This window comes from Castor canadensis, chromosome 6 (assembly GCF_047511655.1).
Source record: "Castor canadensis chromosome 6, mCasCan1.hap1v2, whole genome shotgun sequence".
Taxonomy (NCBI): domain Eukaryota; kingdom Metazoa; phylum Chordata; class Mammalia; order Rodentia; family Castoridae; genus Castor; species Castor canadensis.
In genome coordinates, this window is record NC_133391.1 from 80476278 (window position 1) to 80504097 (window position 27820).

At 41.1% G+C, this 27820-nt stretch overlaps 1 protein-coding gene and 2 non-coding genes across 3 annotated transcripts; all 3 read left to right on the forward strand.

The window, feature by feature from the left end:
- The first annotated feature begins 7293 nt into the window (after positions 1 to 7293).
- Hspa9 (heat shock protein family A (Hsp70) member 9) lies at positions 7294 to 26706 on the forward strand. Its single transcript, XM_020156097.2, has 17 exons — positions 7294 to 7492; positions 9068 to 9126; positions 9346 to 9433; positions 10944 to 11125; positions 12271 to 12395; positions 12997 to 13070; positions 13159 to 13265; positions 13872 to 14034; positions 14682 to 14774; positions 20061 to 20270; positions 21415 to 21642; positions 22488 to 22592; positions 23175 to 23292; positions 23841 to 23935; positions 24324 to 24416; positions 24592 to 24732; positions 25064 to 26706. The coding sequence occupies exons 1-17, from the start codon at positions 7412 to 7414 to the stop codon at positions 25139 to 25141; spliced, it is 2040 nt and encodes a 679-aa protein (XP_020011686.1). The 5' UTR covers positions 7294 to 7411; the 3' UTR covers positions 25142 to 26706.
- On the forward strand, positions 20652 to 20726 carry LOC141424479 (small nucleolar RNA SNORD63). Its single transcript, XR_012449393.1, has one exon. It is a non-coding gene; the product is annotated as a small nucleolar RNA SNORD63 (small nucleolar RNA).
- Positions 22109 to 22173, forward strand: LOC141424481 (small nucleolar RNA SNORD63). Its single transcript, XR_012449394.1, has one exon. It is a non-coding gene; the product is annotated as a small nucleolar RNA SNORD63 (small nucleolar RNA).
- Positions 26707 to 27820: the final 1114 nt, after the last annotated feature.

Here is a 27820-nt window from a genome sequence, read left to right on the forward strand (position 1 = left end):
TGAGGAGGTGTTAGCCGAATGCTATTCAGCTAGGCCTGACATCCTTGACCAGTCACTCCTGGACCCAGACCTCACTCTCTTCACAGATGGAAGTTCATTCATCTGTGAAGGAACTAGACAAGCAGGGGCAGCTGTGGTCTCTCTCACTGAGACCCTAGGGGCTGAAACTCTCCCTCCTTCCACTAGTGCCCAATTGACTGAGCTGATAGCTCTCATTAAGGCATTACAACTATCTAAGGAAAAAACCACCAACATCTATATAGACTTTAAGTATGTTTTCCCAGTCTTATATGCCCATGCAGTTCTTTGGAAGGAGCAAGGATTGTTAACTACTGAAGGATTCCCTATCAAACATTCCAGGGAAATCTTAAACTTCTTAAAAGCAGTTTTACTTCCAAAACGAATAGCAGTAATTTCACTGTCCTGGACATCAAAGGTCAGAGGATCAGGTTGCTAAGGGAAACCAGAGAGCTGATATGGCAGTAAAGGAGGTTGCTAAGAGACCTTATGTTTAGGCCCCTGTCTTGTGGGAACAATCCCTCCTTCCTTCTGAATGCCCCCAATACTTGCCTACTGAATATTCACAGGCTTCAGAAAGAGGTTATTGCTTAGATCATAGAGGATGGTGGATAACTCCTGAGGGCAAATTATTTCTCCCACAATGTACCCAATGGAAGGTCCTAAAAACCCTACATCAGACCTATCGCCTAAGGGTCCATAAGACACTCTCCTTGGTAGGGAAGCTATTCGAGGGGATAAAACTCAGAGATACTCTTCAGGATATTATTAGAGGATGTGAAATCTGTCAGCCTGACAACCCTCGCAACACTGCCCTGCCTATTTCTGGAACTCAGAGGCAGGGGACATAACTAGGGGAGGACTGGCAGCTTGACTTCACCCACCTGCCAGGGAACCCAGCCTCTAGATTGCTCCTGGTTCTGGTAGATACTTTTCCTGGGTGGGCTGAAGTGTCCCCCTGCTCCTCTGAAAAGGCCCAGGAAGTAATTAAGGTTCTAATTAGCGAGATTATCCCTAGATTTGGACTCCTCAGACTCTTCAAAGTGACAATGAGCCGGCCTTCCAAGCTGAAGTCACTAAGGCAATCTCTAAGGCTTTCAGAATCAAATATCATCTCCACTGTGCCTGGAGACCCCAATCCTCAGGCAAGGTTGAGCGAGCCAATGGACTCCTCAAGAGACCTCTGTCTAAATTGGCTCAAGAAACTCACCTTCCCTGGCAAAAATTACTACTTCTAGCCTTAATCTGACTTACAAATACCCTGAATAAAATGGGCCTTACTCTCTTTGAAGCCTTGTATGGGAGACCCTTTCTCCGAAAAGATTTAATTTTAGACCCAGACGTAACAAACCTAGTCTCTCATATCACTCAACTAGCCAAGTTTCAAGAGGTTCTCTCTGAAGTAGGGAGGGAGGGGCCCCAAGGTCTCTCCCTGGCTGCCTTTTGTCCTGGAGATCTAGTCCTCATCAAACTTCTGCATAACTCCCGGGGTCTCTCTGAAGCCCCTTAGGAAGGCCCATATCCAGTCTTGTTATCTCCCCCACAAGAGTTAAGGTCGTTGGGCTGGACTCCTGGATTCACGTCTCCTGAGCCAAACACTGGACACCAGAGCCTGATACACCCACCCTGCAGTCACATCCTACTCCACCAGCCTACTCCTGTGAACCAGTGGAAGACCTCAGATATCTTTTCAAAAGGAACACCTCAAACATGTAACTTATGTCTTCACTTTCTCCCTTTTTGTGGGCTATTTATATTCTGGTCCCCTTTTGAGTGTCAGTTTGTGAGCAACTTCTCCTGAGTGGATATGGCCCCAACAAATAACCTTACGTGGTGGGTATCTTATGTACTGTGCTCTCCTCCCTCTTATAATCTGTACCTTGGCTGGGGTTCCTCCTCCCTGCCCCCATGATGGCAGTTACTACAATGCTGCACCTGGTTGTTCCAACAGCAACTTTCGCTGTTTAAGAAATGGACAACTGTATGGAAAAGCCTTAGGCACAGGCTTTGTCAACACAAATGGTTCCACGCAATGCCTTGGGAGAGCAGCCTAGTGGTCTGTTGACCACAGGAGGAGACAGAGGGAGAAAATTTAAAAAAACAAAGGAAACTATAAAAACAAAAGTTGAAATACTGGCTGACATGTCACCTGAGGGTCATGTAAACTATGTATGACAGAGACTCCCACTTCCCTCTCCCCCTTCCAAAAGAACAATAAAACCCCCATGGCCTCAGCCACCTATAAATCTAGATCTCTAGCTGTACAGGTTACTCAACTCTGTCCATCATCTTTTAAACTCTACAAACCCCACTTTGGCTGAGGATTGCTGGCTTTGTCTCTCTCCAAGCCTTCCACGGGTATTGGCAACCCCCATGGGCTCACTAGAGGCTTCATCAGGTAATAAATTAAACCCTCTCCTAACAAGACCTAATATTACCAAGATAAAACTAACCCATCCTGCTTCCAGAGCCTCCAAAGTTTACAAGGGTCAATTCCACTGGGGGAAATCTCCAAAAACTTTTATATCAATATCACACAATCAACAAATGACACTCTGTTTGTTTCCCCCCCAGAACTTATTTTGTTTGCAGAACTGCTGTTTACACTTGCCTACCTCCTGGCTGGAAGGCAATCTGTACTAAGTACGGCTCTCCTAATCCCACAAATTGATGTTGTCTCTGGTAACCAATCCCTTCCTATTCCTCTAGAGGCCTACACTCGATCAAAGAGAGCTATCCAAATCATTCCCCTACTGATAGCTATGGGGATCATGGCTGGAATAGGTACTGGCACCTCAGCCCAAACCTATCAAAAGATGTCAACAGAATTTAATAATGACATAGAACGGTTCACACAGTCTATAAAGGCTTTACACGATGAGGTAGATTCACTCACATCAGTAGTGCACCAAAATAGATGTGCTGAAAAGGGTGGAACATGCCTTTTCCTAAATGAGGAATATAGCTTTTATACTAACAAATCTGCTCCTTCTAATACTCCCATTTAGGCCTTGCATAATAAATGCTCTCTCCAGATTCATATCTCAACAGGTTCAAAGGATCAAACTCCAGCTCTTAGTCAAGCAATACTCACCTGTGCCTACGCATGAGCCCTCCATCCGGTTCTATCGGGGGCCCCTGAAGACTACATGGATCAACCCCTAAGACAAGTACCAACCCCCCACCCCTTTGCCCCATTGCCAGAACAAACCAGCTAGATGAGTCATCACTCCTCTCCCCAGCAGCAGTTGGGTACTTGTCTCAGAGGTGGGAACTTGTTGGGTCTGGAGACCTAAAGGGCAGATGAGTGAGCATCCCATCCCCCATGGACAGCACTATGATTCCTGCATCCTGAGGAGGTGTAAATCTGCATTCCTGCATCCTACAGAGGAGATACAGGGTCTCATAGATCTGCCACAGGGCTGATGAGCAAAATGCTCTCAAGATTGCCTCCCCCACCCCCAATAAGGGGCAAACATACCAACTCATTTAAGAAAGCCCATGAATCCATGGCCAATGAGAAGAGCCCACCTAACCCTTACCCAAACCCAGAGTTAAAACATTCATAAAAGCCCCAGCCTTCACCTGATCAGGGAGCCACCAGTTTCCAGGCTCTGCTGCACTGCTTAGCTGTAGCCTTTCCTTTCTCTCTAATAAATCCTACCTCATACACCAGCTTTGGCTCACAAGCTGCCTCACGAGCCAGTTCTGTGGCCTGTGAAGGCAAGGACCCTCGACACCGGCCCACAACCTTTCACACAGCACATAACAAGTTCAAACCCCAGTATTGCCAAAAAAATGAAAATAAAAATAAAATAAACTTGATCCTATGAATTATATTACAGAATGAATTTTCTTCCAACCTTTTGTTATTGTTATTGCTTTCTGTAGTGCTAGGGATTGAACTGAGGGCTTTGCATTTTCAAGGCTGGCACTCTACTTTAGCCCCAGCTGTAGCAACAGTTGTCCTGGAACCTAAACTGTATTTAAGCATTTCAAAGTATTTCTAATGTTCTTATTCTATTGCCTAAAATAATTGCTGTTTTTAATGGATTAGGCCAATATTGCAAAACTCACTTTTTTTCCTATATGTGAAAACAGAAGTCAAGTCAGATCTTGTTTTGGTATGAGGCAGCACAGCCAGCAGTTAGTATTATAAGTTCTGGAGTCAAGATGACCTCAAATTCTGGCTTTATCTGGGTATGGTGGTGCACACTTCTAATGCCAGCACTCGGGAGGCTGAGAGAGGAGATTAAAGGACAACCTGGACTACATAGTGAGGCCCTGTGTCAAAACAAAAAAGAATTCTGGTTTTACCAGTCAATTGCTGTGTGATCACAGGTTCACGTTTCACCACTCTAAGCCTCACTTTCCACATCTGCAAAATGGGAATACCAACAATATTTACTCGAGACCATGTAGTGAGCCCATCATTAGATAATGTACATAATGCATTTTGGACAGTGTGTGGCAACTATTAGTCATTACTATTCTAATGACAATTCCTATTAATGACTGGAAGTTAAATACTTAAGATTAAACCAGTTACCTGCCTCCAAAGATACTAAAATAACAATCATACCTGTTAGAATATTATCTATTTCTTTTGGAAGGGGGTGCTGTAAATTGAGCCCAGGGACTTGTATATGCCAAGAATGCTCTCTACCACTGAGCTACACTCCCCAGCCCCAGAATATTGTTAAAAATATAGTATGCACAGGTATTGGACAGTCACCTGCTCTGTTTGGTAAACATTTACCCTCATACAAACTATGCACCAACTCTTTCAAACTCCCAGCGACACTGAGATGCCAACAGAGAAATGAAACATATTACAGAGCTGAATAGTGAAGGTTTATATCACTTGGCTGTGGATCTGTCTATTCTTACTCAGTTGAACCCATACATTTTCTTAGATTCAGATTCATTTCTTCCAGCCTTTAGACTGTAGACTATGTTAATTTTCACAGCAGTCCAGAAGCCTGTCCTTCACACTGACAAATGTTAGAAGCCCTCATTCTCAGGTTCATGTTTTGAACTAGTGCTACCAAATCCCTCTTGTGGTCATGGAGACTATTTGCAAGGTACTGGGAGAAATCACAAGGAAAATCAACCACATACATAACCCATAGAACTGTGGTCTCAGACACCTTTTCTTGGTGGGTGTGTGTGTGTGTAGGGCTGGGGATCACACTCAGGGCCTTTCATTTTCTCAGCAAGCACTCTGCCACTGGTCCATGTTCACAGCCCTTGAGGTTTTTTGGGTAGTACTGGGGATTGAACTCAGGGGCTCTCGCTTGCTAGACAGGCATTCTCCCTCACCTTTTTTGTGTTGAGTATTTTCAACATAGGGTCTCCTGAACTATTTGCCTAGGCTGTCCTTAAACTTCGACCTTCTTATCTCTGCCTCCTGAGTAGCTAGGATTATGGGCACCCAATTAGCTCTTGGTTTTTTGAGCCAGGGAGTCACAGGGTAGCCCAGGCTGGCCTTTTAACTTGTGACACTCACCCTAGTGCTGGAATTACAGACATGTACCACTACACCCAGCTCAGACACCCTTTATATTTGATTTGGACACCATTTGAGTCCAGGTTCCTTTTGATATTTAGTGGATGGAACAAGAAAATCATACTCTTAAGAGGGAAGTGCAGAGTGTTAAGTTCAGGAGTGTCTTTTCTAACTACTCCTGAACCTAACAAGGAGAATGCAGTAACTTCAATTATTTTAACCTGCTCTTCTCCCTTCCTGTCATGTACAATAAAAAGATGTAATGTTCTCAACTTTTATTTTGTTTCCATGTTTAATAGTATGTTCTATGTTGTTTCACAATAATAAACTTTCAGAATACAAACCTCTAGAAACAAATATAAATCTTTAGAACTATGAGCCTGTAACTGTGATGGCCTTAGGAAAGCCCACCTGTGACGGAAAGCGAAGTGAACTAGTAAGTATAATACAATAATAGCTAATATTTAATGGAGAGGGCATGGGAGACTTTAAAAAACTTTCAGAATATGCAGTCTATGACCAATGTTGTTTTTTGCGATGCTAAGCATCAAACCCAGGTCTCACTATGTACATCACGACCTAAAACTCAGATCCCCCTGCTTCCCCCTCCCCCCGCAGGTGGAGCTGGGGATTACAGGCGTGCACCACCGCCCCGCTCTTTTTCTTACTCCCAGTCCCAACCCCCTTCTCAGAATGTAAACCCTTCCAATTTTTCCCCATTTCCTTCACGAGTCACCACGAGGTGATAATAATATGGTTATTTACCTGAAGGAGGTAAACGCAAAAAAAAAATTTTCACTTTCGAAAGGTCAAAATCAAATGCAACCTCTCTTCCTAGCAGGGAGTTTATGTTTTCCTTTTACCGCATCCCGCCACCCAGGAAAGTGCCTGACAATGCGGAATCAATAAAATCCTTTACTTTAAAATCTGACAGTGGTCACAGGTTGAGTGATAACTGACGCCCAGTACAAGGTTTGAAAATGGCCCGAAGGAGCGTTTGGCCCAGCACAACCAGGAGGGAAGAGCTCGAGCTCAAGTAGTTTCTTTCCTCCATGGTTTGCAAGGTAATTAGCTTAAGGCTAATTAATCCAAAGGTCTGTGTGAAGAAAACGCTGCTTTAGAGGCTCCTGTAACAAAGTGCAGCAAGAATCTGTCCAAGGTTTCTCTACCCAGATGTACTTCAAGTTGTGAAAAACCGGTGCAAGCAAGCATTAAACGTTCTAACTACCTTACTTAACAAAGCAGCAGGACAAAATGGCGCCCACAGCGAGAAACGTGAACTGGGAGAACGTCCGCGAGCGCGCAACGTGAGCGCGCCTCGGCTCGCTCCCGAGCTACGCTGGGACATCCAATGAACGCTGCAGTTAAAGCTTCAACCCCCATCTTCCGCCACGCCTTTTGCACATGCGCTCCAGGCCCTTAACCGATGTCAACTGCGCATACGCATCAGGGTCCCCCTTTCGCACAACTGACGCAAGAAGACTATTCGCTTCACAATTTATCCCGTGTGACCTTGAGTTTTTCCTGCCGCCGAGGACCGGGGCTGTCTAAGGTGCTGCCTGCTTGCGCCTTTTCCCCTTCTCGTTTCTCACTGATTCCACGGCCGCCGCGTTGGTAACGAGAGGCTGACTGTTTTTTTTTAAACAATTATGCTGCGGAGCACATTATTCGCACACCGAGGTTCCGGGAGCGTTAGGTAGTCTGTGATCAGGCATAACGTTCGGCGCCTCAGCGGAAAAGCGGGCCTCTGGGCCGCAGTGACCAACCCCCGCCCTTCACCCCACGTGGTTGGAGGTTTCCAGAAGCGGTCCCGCCACCGTGCTGCGCAGCTCCGAGCCTGCGGGGTGCTTGTGTAGTGCTTCGTACTCCCTCCGTCCAGCCGCCATGATAAGCGCCAGCCGAGCCGCAGCAGCCCGTCTCGTGGGCGCCGCGGCCTCTCGGGGACCCACGGCCGCCCGCCACCAGGTAAGGAACTTTCGGGCCTTCCCGAAGGGGTTCACGGTCTAGGTCCTCAGTAGGACAGGCCGCGCCCTTCAGGGTCAGGCTCCTGCGCGAGAAATCAGGAGAGAAAGAAGATAACGGATCTTTCGTAGTTCTATTCTGCAGGTTAAAGCCCTCGTTCAGAGTTCTGCCTCCGTGTCTCGAGGCCTGCTGAGTCACATCTCTCGCAATCTAAAGTTTTGTACCGCTAATTCTGCGGTTAGTGGTCCTGGCAGCCCTATTTGTGGCTGGTTGGATACGTTTATCCTCTGGGGCGAAAATTACAGTTTACCGGGAGGGAGGGCTACAAGAGATGGTTCTATTTTCACCTAAGAGGCGAAGGATGGTTGCATCTCTTTTATAGAGCCGTGTGTGCAAGGATCGCGTCGTTAGGATAATATAAAGGGAGAAACAGGAAGTCGAAAGTCAGATTCTTATTTCCATTTTTCGTGCTTAGGAACATCTTTTCAGAATCTTAGGTGAAAGATTGTACTCATTCGCCGTTTAGAATGAGCAGAATATGAATTTAAAAGAAAAGATCGTGGAGTGGTCGCTCTTTATCTAAAACAAGAAACGTGCGTCTGGAGAACGGGAACAGTAGTTGAAAGTTAGATTATAACAAGTTAATGACCAGCGTTTTTTTTTTATAACGCTTCCAGATTAATAGCTGTAATTTAAAGTAGTTGTTTGGCAAGATGAGTGGAAATGTTTCTGAGTAATTTAAATCTAAACTTAAGTAGACACACTCAGGTTAAGGTGCTTACAAGAGAAATTGAGAAGTATTTGAGTAATATCTCCCTAATGCAACAGTTCTCATCCAGAAGCAGTTTTGCCCCCAGGGGTTGTCTGGCAATGTTTGGGGCTAAATTAGGTTGTCATGATTTGAGGAAGAATACCTAGAAGCCAGGATGGCTTGTAAGCATCCTAAAATGCACTGAACGGCCCCCACAACAAAAATTAGTCACAAGATCAATAGTGCCAGGGTTGAAAGGCCCTGTTGCATGTAATTCAAGATAATTTTATATTTACTTTTTACTTGATTTATGTGTTAAATGCTCATTATATGCTAAGCACTTTTTCATTCTATTATGCTTTATACAGACTACTTAGTGGAATGAAACTCTCAAAAGTTTCCTGAGACTCTCAGAAGAATAATTGGCACAAGTTCAAGTTTCTTTTTTTTTTTTTTTTTTTTTTTTCACATTAAAAAGTTTTATTACAAAATTTAAAATGACAGTATGTTAACTTGAACAGCTAGGTTATGTAAGGTCTGAAAATTCTCCTTTTGATATTATCCAGTCTTCAAAACATGATTGATTGCATTTATATGCACCTTGCAGTTTCTTTAGACCTCTAACTGCTGGCTGGAGTTGAGCAAAGACATGGCTCAGTTTCCCTCAAATCCCAAATCCATGGATCTGGGAAAACAAACAAAACAACAGTCAGTAATTTTCCCAGCCTGGCATTAAATCATCATTCACACTTAAACCATCATTGCTAGAATCAAGTTTCTTTATGTAGTTGTTGGGTGATGCAATTTTTTTTTTTCTTCTTTTTCAGGATGGCTGGAATGGACTTAGTCATGAGGCTTTTAGATTTGTTTCAAGGAGGGATTATGCGTAAGTATGAGTTCAGTTTTTTTGAGAGAGAATACATATTAAACCCCAGAGCAGTGGTCTCTACATTTGTAACTATTACTCTCAACTGATTACCCATCTATATTTCTTAGATTATGTAATGTGCCACTATCAAATGTCATATCAAAGTCTGATCAAATATATTTCCTCCAGTAATTTTGAAAGCCACCACTAAGATGATAACCATGGCATGTCTTACAGATCAGAAGCAATCAAGGGTGCAGTTGTTGGTATTGATTTGGGTACTACCAACTCCTGTGTGGCAGTTATGGAAGGCAAACAAGCAAAGGTGAGCATGATTGGAAACTTTGGGTTACCTAACTACCTAACCCAGCAGTCTGTGGATAAGGGATTCTAAGACCTGGTTTATATTTTAAAAGCTGCTTTGGACTTGGTCTTATTATTTATTTTATATTTTTTCATTGCCAGAGATAACCCAAAGCCTCACACATGCTAGGAAAGTTCTGTACCACCATGGTTTGGATTTGTGGGGCAAACAGTTTTGATGCTCATAATTAGATTTTACTTCCTAGGACAAGATGTAAATGTGTTCTTCTGGCATAGGGGTGAGACTGTAATCACAGTCCTGCAAGTTTGTAAAGTCTTATTCTGAAGCCTCCTTATTCTGTACGGGAAACCTTTATTCCGAGTTCCTAACAAGATTTACATCATCTGGGATTCTAGCATCTGGCCTATTCCATTCATGCGCTTTCATGCTTCCTTTCTTTCATGCCCTCTGAAATAAGCTTGAGCTTATTCCAATAAGACTCAAGTGGAATTGAGTCTTATTCCACTTGTTCTGTACCAGGAAAAAAATAATCCCTTCCTTATCCCTGTTTTATACTTTGTGGCATTTTTTTATATGCCTAAAACTTGTAGCCATCATAAAAATTTGAAATAGATTTAATTCTCCATATAAAAGAGATTTTTTTCCCAGTTTGGAAATCTTTTATCCCTTTCTTTTTTATTACTTGCGCGTTTCAAAATAACTAAAAATGGCAGGATATCTTAAATCCATCTTCAATAGTAGGTATTTACTGAGTCTGTATTCACAGTATAAAACATGCCAATTAGTAGTACTCTTAAGCTTTTATTTTGTGATTTGGGGCCTGTTCTGTGTTTTTGAGGCAGGGGAAGTACTTGGGTTTAAACTTAGATCCTCACATTTGCTAGACAAGTGCTCTACCACTTAAGCTATATCCTTAGCCCTTTTTACTCTATTTTCAAATAGTGTCTTGAATTTTGGAGGGAGTAGAGGGAAGAGGTTCTCATTTTTGCCTGGGGTCAGCCTCAGGCATGATCTTCCTACCTCCTTCTGCCCAGCTAGGATTACAGGTGTGAACCACTAAATCTAACTTGCTATGCATTCTATCACTTGAGCTGTGCCCCTAGCCCTTTTTTGGTTTTGTTACTTTGGGGATCAGTTCTCACATTTATGCCCTGGCTGGGCTGGACCGGACTGCCATCCTCCTATTTATGCTTCCCTGTGTAGTTAGGATTACAGCCACTTGCCACTACACCTACTTAGCAGGATGGGAGTCTCGCTAACTTTGTACCCAGGCTGGCTTCAAACCTCTGTCCTCTTGATCCCAGCCTTCTGTGTAGTTATGAGTAGTCATTGTGCCTGACCCCAGCTTGCTTATTGAGATAGGGTCTTGCTAACTTTTGCCTGGCCTACCCTTGAACCTCTATCCTTTGACCAGTCACCTCCCTCATAGTGCTGTTTTGTCGTACGCAATTGCTTCAAAGATGGCAGTGATACCTTGAAGCTTATTCTTGTCTTATTTTGGAAACTTTAGGTGCTAGAGAATGCCGAAGGTGCCAGAACCACGCCTTCCGTTGTTGCCTTTACAGCAGATGGTGAACGCCTTGTTGGCATGCCAGCAAAGCGACAGGCTGTCACCAACCCAAACAATACTTTCTATGCTACCAAGCGTCTAATTGGCCGGCGCTATGATGATCCTGAAGTACAGAAAGACATGTAAGTAATAGCAGAAGCAAAACACAGAAGACTTAAGTGCTTTGAACCAAATCCCTAGAGCGTCTTACCTTACTTTAAAAGTGCTTTATTTATATCCCTATGGAAAGAGTAGTTCATTTAAAAAAAGTCTTTTCTGGTATTGACCTGTTGACATGAAATATAAAGGTTTGTGAGGCATTCCTAAAGTATGTAAATGGAATTGAACACTTAAGACAGATAATGACATAGGTTCCACCATGTGTCCAATAGATACATATATATGCATAGAGAAAACTTGACTGGCTTTTTTTTTAAACCAAGTTAAAAATATAGAAGCTTAGTAGTTTGCCATTACATAATCTTTAAAAAAAAAAAACCCTTTGGTGAGCTCGCAGTGGAATGTGAGTGGTATCATATGTGGACTTGTGTGACTAACTTCTTTCAGTTAGGATAATTCAGGGTTCATCCATCTTGTAGCTTATATCAGTACTTCATTCCTTTTTCTTGACCAAATAATACTCTGTTGTAAGAATACTTTGTGTGTGTGTGGTACTGGGGCTTGAACTCAGGGCCTACACCTTAAACTGCTCCACCAGCCCTTTTTTTTTGTGTGTTAGGTATTTTTGAGATAGGGTCTCTCAAACTATTTGCCTGGGCTGCATTTGAACTGTGAACCTCCTGATCACTGCTTTCTGAGTAGCTAGGATTACAGGTGTGAGCCACCAGCACCCAGCATGTATTTTGTTTATCCTTTTGCCAATTGGTGGGCATTTGGGTTATTTCTACTTTTTGGCTAGAATAATGTTGCCATAGGCATTTGTGTATAGTTTGTGTGAACATGTTCTTATTTCTCTTGGTTAGGTAAGATACCTAGTAGTGCAATTGCTGTGGCATATGATAACTATATTTCATTTTCAAATGGAACTTGCAGACTACAAAACAGTTGCAGAAATCTTTTACTTGGTAGGAAGTGAATTCAGGTCATATCAGGATATTTTTACATATTAACGATTATTTTCTAAAGATTTTCATTAAATAATTTCTAGAAACTATAATTGGTTGCCCATAGCTCTCTTGTGGGGTGGAAAATAGACAATGATATATGATAACCTTGTGATGGTAGGTTGCATTGCCCAATTTTCTCACATAATTTTTGTGTCTCTCAGTAAGAATGTTCCCTTTAAAATTGTTCGTGCCTCCAATGGTGATGCCTGGGTTGAGGCTCATGGAAAACTTTATTCTCCAAGTCAAATTGGAGCATTTGTGTTGATGAAGATGAAAGAAACTGCAGGTAAGTTCACACCTAGGAGAAGTTCAAAGAACTGGGTGATTCCCTTGAGATTACTCTTCTATACCCTGGCGTCCTATAGATGAGTTATGGTGTCTTTTGTATAGAAAATCTAGGAATGACAGAAATTTGTTACTTTTCATACTTAACCTGTAGATTGACTTTAACTTAGAGTTTTCCTAATGATGCTTAGCATGTTTCTTTTTTCCAGTAGAGGTTAGTGTTCTGTATTGAGAACTAGAAAGCTTTTGTCTCGATTAAGTAAAACTTAGAATTTGAAGAAACTAATGTCTGTTTTAAGTTTAAAGGTCATTGTGCCTTGGTGAGCCGTCACTGAAATGTTTGTTTTCATCCTCTTGTGCGGGGAGCAAGCTCAGGGCCTCACACATGCTAGGCACACATTCTTTCACTGGGCCACATACACTTCCAGCCTTCAGCCAGTATCTTCAAGGTCTCTACATGTTAAGTTACTTGCTAAAAAAATTGATGGGTGATATCTATGGCTTAAAAAAAATGACACTATTTTGCTAGAAAACAGTAATTTGTTGCCTGTTTTGTCTGGCCTATTACCATATTGAATTTTATTCTTTTGATTCTTTTCCAGAAAATTACTTGGGACACACAGCAAAAAATGCTGTGATCACAGTTCCTGCTTATTTCAATGACTCACAGAGACAGGTAAGGTCAATTAGTTTTCTTATTCACAAAAAGTAATGGTAACTGCCACACAAGGGTGGAAAAATGCTTTTATCTTTGTTTTCTCTAGGCCACTAAGGATGCTGGCCAAATATCTGGACTAAATGTGCTTCGGGTGATTAATGAACCCACAGCTGCTGCTCTGGCTTATGGGCTAGACAAATCTGAAGATAAAGTGTAAGTGTAAATTCAATCTAGATGTGTGAAACTTAAGGTCAGTTAGCCATGAAACTTACCCTACATCATCTTGATTTTTTTAGTGATAGAGGTTTGTACTTAGAATAAAAATGTACTTCCTTTACCATCTTCAAGTTTATATAGTCTTGTTTTTAATTCATTTCAGTACCATTCCTCTGCTTACTTAGAGCCTTGTGGTTTTTCTGTTGGCATGAATACTGACAAGTATTCCTCCAAAACCATGGTTGAATGCTGTCAGCTTTATTGTTTTTTAAGGCTGAATTCATTTGAGCTTTGTGTGTATGCTTTTTTGTTGTTGTTACCTATCGGGGCTATAGTTGCCACATTTCATAATTATAGGCGAATACCTTGGTTTATCTTCCTTTGGTTGAGATTCATACCCCTTGTCATACGGTTTGTTCCTTAAGGATCTTTCTTTCCTTATCCTTTCCCCTTTCTTCCATCCTAATAAGGCTTTATGGGGCTCTGCAGTACCTGGGAGGCAGTACATGGGACAGAATTCCAAGACTAGATCTCTGAAGATGCTTAAACCAAAAAAAGATGAGTCACGGGTCAGTTATCTTTTTTCTCCCCCCTCCCTTCTAGCATTGCTGTATATGATTTAGGTGGTGGAACTTTTGATATTTCTATCCTGGAAATTCAGAAAGGAGTATTTGAAGTGAAATCCACCAATGGGGACACTTTCTTAGGTGGTGAAGATTTTGACCAGGCCTTGTTACGACACATTGTGAAGGAATTCAAGAGAGAGGTTAGTTACCGTTGTGATTAATACGTAGGTACTGGGATGTTGATAATTTCTGTTGTGATTACTCGCCTTTGTTCACAAGTTTTTGTGCTGAAATAATGGCTTTTTTCCTTTTTTGGTGGATTTATTTTTTATTTTTTATTTTTTGCTGTAGTACTGGAGCTTGAACTCAGGGCCTACACCTTGAGTCAGTTCACCAGGCTTTTTTTTGTGATGGGTTTTTGCGAAATAGGGTCTCATGAACTATTTGTCTGGGCTGGTTTTGAATCATGATCCTCTTTATCTCTGCCTCCTGAGTAGCTAGGAGCAATTGGGGTTTGAATTCAGGGCTTCATGCTTACAAAGCAGGTGCTCTACCACTGGAGTCACACCTCCAGTTCATCTTGCTTTGGTTATTTTTAGAGATGGGGGAAGGGTCTTAGAAACTGCCTGGTTTGGCTTTGAACCATGATCTTCCTGATCTTAGCCTCCCAAGTAGCTAGGAATATGGGTGTGAGTCACGGGCACCCGGCTTAGATAAGTGCACTTTAGGTTCATGGGTAAATTTAATTATTCTGGTTATTGTAACTTTAGATTGGGAACAAAGAGATTGAATGTAAGTAGTGTTCATCATCTCACTAATGCTAGTAATGTGTGTCCTCACTTTGTAGACAGGGGTTGATTTGACCAAAGATAACATGGCACTTCAAAGGGTGCGGGAAGCTGCTGAGAAGGCTAAGTGTGAACTCTCTTCGTCTGTGCAGGTGAGACTTGGAAAATCTCCGGGGTCTTGATGGGAATGGTTAATTGTGGGGGGTGGAGTAGGAGAAGCCTATGAGGACGTAAGCACAGTTGTACTCAATATTCTACAGGCTGAGTTTGGCACAGCCCCAGCTGCAGAATAGGGCAAGAGTAAGATGCAGAGCAGCTGCTTTTCCTAAGATGTTTATGTCAAATAATCTGTAGGCTGAGATTTGGCACAGTCCCAGCCTCAGAAGAGAGCGAGAAAGCACTTCAGCTGCTTTCCCTCAATATCACACCCCTCCCCAAGAACTGTTGCTCCACCTCCTTATTTACTACTGGATATAAAAGATTGAAGGAGGACGTGATGTTTTTAGATGGGGGTTTTGGCTGAATGGAAGTTGCTAAAGGGGTTGGTAGAATTGGTTGGCAGCATGGGAGGGAACTGCCACTGTTGATTGTCTGCAAGTCTGAGGGCTGAGACTTTAAGAAAGCTAAAGAGATAACATGGGACAGTGCAAGTGTGCACTGAGAACTTTATACATAGGCCTTAGAAAGGCTAAGCTAAAGAAAAGCTAAGAAAAAACATGGGTCAGATCGGGTCTAAGGAAAGAGGCTTTAAGGAACAGAAAAGAAGACTTTAGAAGTGAGGTTTTTAAAGAATAGAAAGAAGAAAGACTTTAGAAGCAAGGTTTTAAAGAATTGTAAAGGAGTAAGGCCTTAAAGAATAGAGAAAAGAAGCAACGAGGCTGTTGTGTGTCTCCATCCTAGCACCCAACGCATCTGACCCCAGCTTTCTGCATGTCTGTCAGTCTATCCTTTGTCCTTTCTGTATCTCCCATCTCCCCCAGTTAGGCCCAGTTAGGTTCAGTAGTTTCAGGAGCAAGAGAAAGATTGCTCCAGTTAGTCTGCATTTATTTGACTGGCATATTCTAGTTTATCTAATGGCATTGTATTCTCTTTACAGTTTTCTGATTGATTAAAAAAGACAAAGTTCATGAGCAAAGACAGTGGTCATCAGTTTGTTTTTCATAGAGAAGCTGATACCAAAATTAGTTTTATATATAGATCTATGTACATACAGATATGTGTATATTGGAGCCAAGTAAATACTAAGATTTGAATGAAGTGGATATACTTGTTTGCCTTTTAAATTGAGGACAGTTTTTATTTTTTATTCTGGCAGCACTGTTTTTGTGGCAGGGGGGTATGTAGGGGTGCTGGAGTTCGAACTCAAGGCCTCACACTTGCTAGGCAGGCACTACACTATTAAGTCATTCCGCCAACACTTTTTGTGTTGGGAATTTTTAGAGATAGGATATCTTAAACTATTTAGCTGGGCTGGCCTTGAACCACCATCTCTGCTTCTCAGGTAGCTAGGATTACAAGTGTGAGCCACACTTCCAGCACCAAGACAGATTACAGGGCTAGCACTACAAATTGCGAAAAAAAGACACTGGTTGTATTTACTTGTTTTTGGTGTTAGTGATAGAACCCAGTGCTTTGGGCTAGGCAAGGGCAAGTGTGCTACCAGTGCCCAAGGCTTTGCTTTAGAGTGTTGTCTAGCAATATGTAAAATTAGAATACTAGCCTGAAAAAATGCTGCCTTCACTTAAAATTTTCACAAGTACATTTTCTTATGAATTGTGTTTATCTCTAAATCTCTCATTTAATAACTTGAATCACCAGTCTAGAAAATGTGCAAAAGAAACCTGGCTCATGTCTGAAATATTTATACCCATGCAAGTTTCCGTCTGAGCATCAGATTTGTTTAGCCTCTGTTTAAGGTGTTATTAGCTTGTTTGGCTTCAGTTCTAAGCTTCATTTTAACTAGTAAGAACAAAATTGTACAAATAGTATTGGATTTGGGTTTCAGACCTACCAAGATGGAACTTCAGTGATCTATTTCTAGGTTCTTGGATGACAGCAGGAAGAGTAGAGTTGTGACTGCTTTAGTTGTTAGTTTGATCACCCACAGAAAAGAGGTATTTATGATAACTGTCATGGTGTTGTTAAAATGGTTGCTGCTGATTAACCTTTATTCAGACTGAGATTCTCATCTCTCTTCCCTCTTCACTGGTGCTGAACTCTGCCTCAAAGATGCTGAGCACATGCTGTATTATTGAACTATTCCCTAGCCCTCAGTTCTGGATTTTCTTTTTCTTTTTCTTTTTTAAAGGACTCTGAGTAGTGACAAAGTTATGCATGCCATCCTTGGTGTTGAAATGTTGTTTTGTTCCTGACACCATGTAGTATGGCAGAACGTTGCCACGTGATGTTTAGGATTGGGGTTTAGAATATGTAGCATTGGCCTTGGGGTATGAATCAAGTGATAGAATACCTGCCTAGCAAGCTCAAGGCTCTGGATTCAAACCCCAGTACTGTCAGAAAGAAAGAAAAAGGAACCCCAGAATATATGGCACTGCCGGAAGATAACTTAGAATTCTTCCTATAAATCTGATGCTTGTGGAACAAGGTGTTGGAGGAGGTTGGTTGGTTTTTATGTGAATTTGAATTGTTTTCCAGCATTCAGCCATTGAGAATCTTTAGTATTTAGTATTGAGAATCTTTAGTATTTAGTATTGAGAATCCTTGTATTTACATAGGTGACTGTAAATCTGTAGAATATCTAGAATCACATAATAACCTTTCAGAGTATATAGTGTGGTTTGGGAAGAAGATGGACATTAATTTTAAAACATTAACAAATGTCACACCAGAGGTGATACAAAGCAGAGGTGCTTAAGAGTGATTACTCTCAGGGCAGGGGCATACAGTCCAGTGATAAAACACTTGGCCTGGTTTGCATGAAGCCCTGGGTTCCATACTGTTTTTTGTTTTTTATCTACAAAATGAGGTTAATAGTGATATTTTCCCTGTTAAGAGTTGCGAGAATTACCAAATCAATACATACATGTAAAAAGCTTGAAACAATATGTATTGAATAGTGAGAACTATTGTTACTGTAAATACAGCAAGTGGTAAAAAGGACAGTTACATTTGTAATTACAAAAAGGAACTTGGCAGAAGTGGCATGTCAAGAATGGTTTTAGAGAGGTAAGTTGATCAGAACTAGTACGTATAAGACTCCCAAGGTGAAGAGCTGAGAAGGTTAGAATGGCAAAATTGCCAATGCTGGGAAGTGGGTTTGGCAATCATGAAAAATGAGGCTAGAGGCTTTATAGACTTTATCCCAAGATGAATGAGTATTGACCCTAGAAGAATTTTCATATGGGGTGATAATACGAGATTTTGATTTGTGAACAACCTTTTGAGATGGAATGGTGGGTTGTTTTCTAGGGTGTCCTGTGGCAGAGGGCAGCCTGATTGGTTAAGGGAAGACATGGGGAGGCTGGACACTGGGTGGTGAGAGGAAGGACTTTGGGCTAGAGTGTGGGAGTTAGTGGTTAGATTTGAGAGAGATGGAGAGTAAGCAGGATGGAACTTTGTGGTGGACTGGCTGTTGAGAGTTGGTCATCTGGAGTTTTTCCAGATTGCCCCTAACTGTATAGAACTGTGCTAATAGTGTTCACATGTGGGTATGTGAATTCTGTTCTCATTACACTAATCTTATTTAGGTGCTCATAAGACAGGTGTGGCAAGTGGTTGACAAATTGAACAGCTTATATCAAGAACATTTATTGTCACAAAGTTCTACAGGGATAGCATTGGTGTAGATAATTGTATTTCTTAAATCTGTTTTATTAGCAATTTGCAAAGAAAACTGTCAACAGTTTTTTGGTTTTTTTTTTTTTCTTTCTTTTTTGGTGGTACTGGGGTTTGAACTCAGAGCCTCATGCTTGCTAGGTAAGCACTCTACCACTTGAGCCACTCTGCCAGCCCTTTTTTGTGTGTGTTGGATATTTTTGAAATAGGGTCTCATGAAGTATTTGCCTGGTCTGGCTTCAGATTGCAGTCCTCTTGATTTCTGCCTCCAGAGGTGCTAGGATGTAAGCCACCAGCACACAGCATCAACAGTATTATTAACTAATACCACTTCTGCAGATGGTGTGTAAAATCCTCATTATTCAGTGTTTAAATAGTTAGGGTACTTTCTCCTGAGGAAAAGTGTTTCAGGACTCATTAGCTCATTAAATTGGTCTGTAAATCTTATCTGCCTTTTCTTTGATGGAGATTTAAGCTAATTCTGTTCCTGGGAAGGAGTCTACTCCTGAGACACTATTCTTAGCAAATTTTGTGATGAATTTTGTTAGTTTAAATATTCTTATATGATTCCATGCCTTCTTAGGATTTGGAATCTATTAAATCCCAAATTGAATGTTTTATAGTGAGACTGTTAGCTGCTCTCCATGGATGTAATGGCAGTATAAGTCAGTCCTTGTACTTCTTTTTTTCTCTCTTTTTTTTTTTTATTACAAGGCTACTTTAATACTTTGGGGTATGCCCCACAGGAATAAAAAACACTGGGAAGGGGTAACCACTTCACTCCCAGGAGTGGCCCAAGGGGAGAGAGGCTATCTGAGGGGAAGGAAGCACAAGAGAGACCCGCTGCAGACTCAGGGCAAAGGGAACGCCATCAGTGCTGGGACCTGTTGAGCACTACAGGAGGAAACGAGCATGGTGGGACTGGCTCCAGGCACTCAGGCAAAGGGAAAGAGGGTTGGACATGAAGCCACAAAGCTACTTGGGTTCTTGTTTGCCTTTTTCTGCTTCTGCTGCATGATCTCCGATTCCCTCTGCTTGCGGGTGGCAGCAGAAAGCCCATCATCTTGGCACTTTCCCTTAACCAAGTTGCTTTGCTTTTTCATATTCTTCTGGCAGGTGAGCTCACGCTGGTTACCATGGGTCATGGCTACGGCAGTGGCTCTGGCCTGCCTCTGTTGCGTCCCATCATTCTGGCTGATGTTGCAGGTCCTTGAAGTGCTTATAGAAACATTTCTTAAACTTAGAAAGCCAGGGTTGATAACCAGATTATTTGGTTAGAAACATGCCTTTAGCATCTTTGTGCATATGGGTTAATTTTTAAAACTTGTTGAAAGAAAACGTGTAGTGGAATTCTTAATATATGTCTGTTGGCAGAACAGTTCTTTCCCTCTCGTAGGAATTTTTCCTGTCACCTCCATTCTTCACTGTTAATATCTATAGAGCTTATTAAAATAGATTCTATATTGTTTATCTCTGGGAAGATGAGAGATTGCATCACTGACTTTGGTGGCTATTTAAAGTGAGTCTCACTCTACCTGGGACTTGGCAAGTCTTGTCCTAGGGCATGGTCGTATTTTAATTGAAGTGTTAAAGAAACTACCAATTTGTCTTCCCACTGACACAATTAAAAATTGCCTTTGCAGACTGACATCAACTTGCCATATCTTACAATGGATGCTTCTGGACCCAAGCATTTGAATATGAAGCTAACCCGGGCTCAGTTTGAGGGGATTGTCACTGATCTTATTAAGAGGACTATTGCTCCATGCCAGAAAGCTATGCAAGATGCAGAAGTCAGCAAGAGTGATATAGGAGAAGTGATTCTTGTTGGTGGCATGACTAGGATGCCCAAGGTATGGAAACATGGTATTCTTGTCATGGAGAAAAGAGAGGGCCACATATACACAATATATTCTTGGGAAAAGTGGTTTATGTTGTAAACATAAATAACTATGTGGGCTGTTCTGCCACAGTGACTTGAAAGGTAGATGAGCTAGCCTCACTAAAGAATTTTTAGCTTTTTTATTCATTTAAAAGGTATAAGAAAGAATTTAGGAGGAGTAGAATGTCTTTGGAGTAGCAGGGAGGATCCTAAATTCAGTCTTGTAAAAATTTTTAGGAATGGAACAGTTTGAGATCAAATGTAAAAACTTAGTGCCAACCACCCCTAGAGGGTCTTTTGTTCATTAACCATTAAGTACTTGGGACTACTTTTTGCACCTCTTCAAAGATTTGTGCAGTGATGCATTTTATTCATCAACACATCATTCTGAAAACACAGATGTGTAGAAAACTAATGACTGAGCACAGACTTATTGAAGGTGCAGTTTTTCCTTGGTAGTTTGAACAGAATTTTGGGCTTAAGTAATGATCTTGTTTTTTCTTAGTTTTTTTGTTTTGTTGTTGAAACACACGGGCTTAGGAAAATGAGCCCAGAATAAACATGGGTGGGAAAGCTACAAATCAGGACACAATTAACGATAACAAACTTTCCAAGCTGCTATTCCAATAGCACTTTTTGTTAGTACTAATAAACAATGTAAAAATGTACCCCCATTTTAGTAACAGTGTTGAGTTATTGTTGCTGCTTTCTTTAAATTGTTGCACAAGTGATAATGTAAAACAGGGCATGGTCTACACAATTAATAAGGACCCTTATACCGTTTCAGATGATATAGTTAATATTTGAGAAAACAGATAAAAATTTTAAGCAAATTCTTCCCAGATTTATTTATTTGTTTATGGTGAGACTCAGGGCTTGCAAAGCAGGTGCTCTGTCGTTTGATTCGCACCTCCAGTCCTCTTCCCAGATTTGAATGGCCAATGAGATGCTCTGATTAAATTGTGTTACCAAAACATAAATAAGATTAAGTTGAGTAAACATTCTTATATCTGAATCGATCTGTCTTGACATCTGGCATCTTAGGATGTGTTCTCTGTCTTCTCCGCTGGGGCAGTTATTCTGGATATTGAGTAACAGGTTCTTCTTCATACTAGGTTCAGCAGACTGTGCAAGAACTATTTGGCAGAGCCCCAAGTAAAGCTGTTAATCCTGATGAGGCTGTGGCCATTGGAGCTGCCATTCAGGGAGGTGTATTGGCTGGTGATGTTACAGATGTGCTGCTACTGGATGTCACTCCCCTGTCTCTGGGTATTGAGACTCTGGGAGGTGTCTTTACCAAACTTATTAACAGGAATACCACTATTCCAACCAAGAAGAGCCAGGTAAGAACCATTCTTCTTGTGCCTCCTCACTGAAGTATTAGGTTCTGTGAGTGATGTAATTAGAACCACTTTGTGAACTTTTTCTTTAAAACCTTTCTATTTTGTAACCCAGACTAGTTGACTTGGTGGTGAGAGCCTTTCTGTTTTTTTGTTCCTGGAAAAGTTCTTAAATGTCAGCTAACAGACATTAATAGTCTTCATCTTTTAAAGAGTCAGTCTTCTGTTCTCAAAGGCAAGAGAGTAAGCCTGACTTGGAGCTGTGAGAGTGCTCAATTTCTGGGTGAATGATTGGGACTGAGGTACCAAGCAGGGCTATACAGGGATGGCTTGGTCTTAGGTGAAGAATTATTTCTGTAGCAGGCTGGGATGGTGCACGGCCTGTAATCCCAGCACTCCAGAGACTGAGGCTGGAGAATCATATTTCCTATCTTGAGTTTTTCAAAAAACTGCAGCTATTGTTGCATTTATGTGGTGATATATTTGTCAACACATCATTCTGAAGTATGTGGTGACTTCCTGTGGCTGAGCACATGAAATCACCTGTCTCTAATCTTTGTTTGCCCCGATATGCAAATTTCCAACATTTTAGCTCCTTGATTCCTTTTTGTGCTAATGCTGCATCTTTGTACAATGCATTTGCTTAGTTGAAACAATAACTGTTGTTTGCTCTTTTGCTATGCTAATCCTACTCCTGTTCCCTATAAAGACATAAGCCTTTGTTCTGAGTGTAGTGTACATTAGAATCCATCCAGTGTTGGAATGTGTATTTGTCTGGTTTGCCTTTTCTTCTGTGTAAGGGGAGTAGTTTAATCAAGATTGCTAACCCAAATTTTCTTCCTTACTAGGTGTTTTCTACTGCTGCTGATGGACAAACTCAAGTAGAGATTAAAGTATGTCAGGGTGAGAGAGAGATGGCTGGAGACAACAAACTTCTTGGACAGTTTACTTTGGTAGGTACTATGATCTGAATGTTGTACTCCTCAGTAACTTCACTGTAAAGTTAGACAGTATTCTAACCAGTATTTGTGCAGATAAATTTTGCAACCCATTGTTTCAGTTTTACCTGAAAGCCTTGCTTATGTCTTGGAACTTCATCAAGAAGTTTATAAATATAAAAGCCAGGGAAATGTTCAAGACCAGTGCTAACTCAGAAATTCCTTACTTTACTTGCTTGTTCATTTAAGAGACATTTGGTAGTTACTGGCTTTCAATTAACATTGCTTATTGGTTCCTGGTGGTGTGAACTTTAGTAAGGTTTCCTCTCATTTGCTATCCCCAGTTACATATAGCCATTATGGTCACTTGTTATAGCTAACCTTCACTGATGTATGCCCTGTTAATTTCAGGCAGCAATGAAGTAACAACCCTTAGTTAATGAAACTACTACCCTCCCTTATAAACTTGTGTTTTTGTACCTTAAGTACTTCTTCCCAGGATGCAAGTTCATTCGTTCACAAGAAAATACAGATTTGGAAATGATAGTGGACTGCTCTCTGAGAGGCCAGCTTACTCTGGCTATTCATTTATTTTAGATTGGAATTCCTCCAGCTCCTCGTGGAGTCCCTCAGATTGAAGTTACATTTGACATTGATGCTAATGGGATTGTACATGTTTCTGCCAAAGATAAGGGCACAGGACGTGAACAGCAGAGTAAGTCTTCATTTGTCAGACCATAAAAGTGAGGCAAGAGGCTGGGGTTTATAGCTCAGTGGTGTAGAATTCTTACCTAGCATGCATGATGCTAGGGCTTTGATCCCTAGCACCATGGGGTTGGGGAACCTTTGTTAGGAAATAGACCCTCTTATGTGCCTATCTTTTCTCTCCCATAGTGGGAGGGTAATAAAAGTCATTGCCTTTTTTCAGTTATTCAGTTTGTTTTACAAGTGTAACGTTTATGGGGAAGGGAGGCAAACAGGCAAAAACTAACCCTATATAGATTGGTGAAGTTTCACCTATTTCAGATCCTTGGTTTCTTTTTGCTTATTATAAGACAATAGGAAATTTATGGTTTGCATGGTCAGTATTGGTGCTAGGAGGAGTAATGTTTCCTTTGGTGGTACTTGGGATTTGAACTCAGCCTTGCACTTGATAGGCGTTCTGCCATTTGAGCCATGTCCCTAAGCAATAGTGTTTCTTAATGCCATAGAGGAAAAAAACTAATGAGATGCCTCTCTCCCATCCCCTCTTATTAACTACAGTTGTAATCCAGTCTTCTGGTGGGTTAAGCAAAGATGATATTGAAAATATGGTTAAAAATGCAGAGAAGTATGCTGAGGAAGACCGGCGAAAGAAGGTGATTGCTTTTGCCTTTTGTGGAGGTTGGAAATGTCATTGATACTGTACTTCTTATTTTTCCTTTTTCCCACAAATCTGTCATTCTTTCCCCCTTTTTAATTTGACACAGGGGCTTGCTTTATTGTCCAAGCTGGCTTCAAACTCCTGGGCTCTAGTGATTTTCTGTCCTAGCTTTGGAATTAGCTGGGGTACCTGGCTTGGAATGTTTTTGTCCATTACTCTTCCTGTCAAAATTCCCATGTTACAGCATCCAGTTCAGATCTCTTTCAAGGGCATCCTGGACTCCCTCAGAGCATAGTAATTTCTCCTCCTTAGCTCTATTTTTACTCTTAACTGTATGTAGCAAGTACTTAACTGTGTTATTCAAAACTTGTAATTTCTCTAAGGAACAAGTTGAAGCAGTTAATATGGCTGAAGGAATTATTCATGACACAGAAACCAAGATGGAAGAATTCAAAGACCAATTGCCTGCTGATGAGGTGAGTTATTTTTGAGGTGAGTTATTTTAAAATAACTCACAATAATATCACAATGGCATTGAAGTTCTTTTTTCTATAGATCTCAGTAAAAACTCCTAAATATTACCACTCTATGTAATGGTACAGCGAGAGTACTTGGAAACGATAAGATTTTTGTTTTTCCTTTTTTTTTAAGTGCAACAAGTTAAAAGAAGAGATTTCCAAAATGAGGGAGCTCCTGGCTCGAAAAGAGAATGAAACAGGAGAAAACATTAGGCAGGCAGCATCCTCCCTTCAGCAAGCATCATTGAAGCTGTTCGAAATGGCATATAAGAAGGTACAAGGAAGGGCTGGGGATGTAACTTAGTGGCCAGGACCCTGGGTTCAATCTTTAGCATTGAGGAAGGTGGGGGGAGATGCACAGGAACTGAAGGATATTTTGGTCCTAACTAACTTTATCCTGACTTCAGTTGTACCTGCTTTTAATTACTGTCACTGTGGCTTCCTGCAGTTATTATGGAATCGAATAAGAATTCTACTTTTGGGATGGGGGTAGTATCAAAGGGAAGGAGTCACAAAAAAAACATACAATGGAGGGGGTGGAATAGAAGCACCAGATCAGGTGCTCAACAGAAAAACTGACTAGTATTCAAATTTTTTCTTAACAGATGGCATCTGAGCGAGAAGGTTCTGGAAGTTCTAGCACTGGGGAACAAAAGGAAGATCAAAAGGAGGAAAAACAGTAATAGCTGGAGTATATTTTGGAGCAGAAAGGACAGCATACTATGAAGCTTGGGAGTAAAGGGACTTCTGAGCAGAATGGGCAAACTTCAACCTTTTTACTGTGTTTTTGCAGTATTCTATATATAATTTCCTTAATGTGTAATCTTAGTGACAATTAGCTAATGATCACATAATGGGCGATGAATCCAACAGTAGAAAGTTCACAACATTCTGTCCCTAGCTTGTCATTTTTCAGCGGCATATAAGGGGTGGGGGAAGGATTTATTGGTCATTATAAAAATGTACCTTTGGTTTGTGGTGAAGTGGCCATATTTTTAAGGGGTAAAGTCATTTCACATGCACTGAAGGTAGTCTGCCGTGGATCTGGAATGAGACTGGAGATGAAAAATTCCTTCTAGTTCTCCAAGATTCTCTATAATGAACAGCTTGCATGCAAATGTCCTTCAACTGAGACCTCACAAGGCAGGCCAGCCAACTGTGCCATGTTTGTGGTTGCAGAAGCTGTCAATGGAAAATTAAGCTAGCTATTTATGTTAGGTATAGCTATTAAAATAAGGTAGTGATGAAGTCCTAAATGTTTCTAAGGCATAGTTTTCTAGCTATTTTCTTGGACTGTGTCTCGCACCTACATCCTTGATCATTATTTTAATCCATCATGGATTTTTTTTTTAATTAAATATGAAAAGCATTTTGATCTCTTTATGATTGGTAGCTTTAGGACCATACTTTCTATATTTTCAAGAGGGGAAATAAACAGGATTTTATAACTGGCTAAAAATAGAAACATTTAAGATTTGGAAGGACTGACATAAAATAGTAATAAACATCAGCATAGGCAAACCTATGTTAGGTTTTTTTAGATTTCTACCTGAAAACTAGGTCTGTATTTTCAGGATGCTTTCAGCTTTAACTAGCAAAAAAAAAAAAAAAAATCCAGTCAGAAATGGCTTTAAGAAGAAACTCATATCTAGCAGGGCACCAGTGGGTCATGCTTATAATCCTAGCTACTTTGAGACTGAAATTGGGTGGTTCAAAACCAGCCCAGGCAAATAATTCACAAGATCCATCTCCAAAGTAATCAGAGCAAAATGGACAGGATGTGTAGCTCAAGTACTAGAGCACCTACTTTGCAAGTGGAAAGCCTTGAGTGCAAACCCCAGTACCACAAAAAAAAAAAAAAGAAGCCAACATTTCAGTGACTGAAAAATAACAGGAACACAGTTCTTTCCCTGTGTACTTTTCCATCCTCAGTGTATTGGGTTGTCCCAAATTTTGTGATGTGGATTTTTTTTTTTTTTTTTTGGAGACAGGATTTCACTATATAGCCCAGGCTGGCTTTAGCCTCCTAGGCTGGGATTACAGGTGTGGGCCAACAGGCCAGGCTGTAAAACGCTTTTATCACAGGCTGACAGCTTCACCAGAAGGGTGATCAGAATTATTTCCCAAGCCTGCCAGCAGAGTTCTCTTCATGTTTCATGGATAGTTTGGATGGACTTAAATTATCTGATGTATCTCCTTTATGTTGTTGCTATTTCAAAATGAACTTCTCTTTTGAGAATCAAGTTAATACTCTGATGTGAAGGAAGTGATTTAATTACATCCCTGGAAAGTACAGTGGCAGTAACCCCAGCTATGAGGAAGGTGAAGAACGGGGGATCGCAGTTTGAGGTCAGCCTGAGCATCTCAACTAATAAAAGGTGGGTGTAGTGGTGTTTGTCATCCAGCTACATGGGTAAATAGAACTGAGGTCGAGGCTGGCCAGGGCATAAAGTGACACCCTCAAAAATAACAAAACAAGAGCTAGAGGTGTAGGTTCAAGAGGTGGAACACCTGTCTAGCAAGCACAAGAACTTGAGTTCAAACCCCAACATTGTCAAAAGTTGCTGGTGTGTGTTTGTAATTCCCAGCACTCAAAGTAAGGCAGAAGGATCACAAGTTTGAGGCCAGCGTGGGCTACAATAGCAAGACCCTATCTTTAGTGAAAAAAAAAAATCTTACAATTCATGTAAAAAAATTCTAGACCCATATTTTCAGCCACATGAATTCTTAATGGGAACCTTATGTGAGGATATGCAGTGATTCTTAATTATGAAGGATTATTTTCTGGTATTAGAAGATGCCTTTGAGTGCCTCTCCTGTGCCTCCCAGGATTTACAAAAGTACCCCACCCTGAATGTATTACTCATGGATCATCCTTGGGATCAGGGAAAGGAACCAAACATACTCTGAGCAAAATTTGGGTTTCATTAGGAAGGAGGGAGAATTGCTGCTTGGGAGTATGTACCTATGACTACTGTCAAACTACCTTGTAGGTAGGAATGAATACAATGCATTGCATTACCTACCTATTAAAACTGATAATGCAAATAGCGTTGATAGTTTAATTAAGATTCCCTAGAGATGTAGGACATATACCTAGACTGGGATTTCCCACAAGGAATTAGCTCACAATTGGAGAAACTGATAAATCCCACAATCTCCTGTCTCCAAGTTGGAGACCCAGGAACATTAATGGTGTGAGTCTTAGTCCAAGGTTAAAAGATCATGCCTTAGCTGAATCAAGCAAAGCATTCCAACCTGCCTTTTCTATTTGGGCCCTTACTTGGATGGTGCCCACGCACTGGGGCAAGGCATGCTGTTTTGCTCTAAAGTCTCCCTTTTATGGTCTTGATTAGATCCCA

What these genes read in the sequence shown, in the direction of transcription:
- Hspa9 (XM_020156097.2), top strand. Translation starts at nt 7,412, where the DNA reads ATGATAAGCGCCAGCCGAGCCGCAGCAGCCCGTCTCGTGGGCGCCGCG. An exon ending in CACAGGACGTGAACAGCAGA is followed by an intron (nt 23,293 to 23,840) that starts GTAAGTCTTCAT and finishes TATTAACTACAG; the next exon opens with TTGTAATCCAGTCTTCTGGT. An exon ending in TCGAAATGGCATATAAGAAG is followed by an intron (nt 24,733 to 25,063) that starts GTACAAGGAAGG and finishes TTTTCTTAACAG; the next exon opens with ATGGCATCTGAGCGAGAAGG.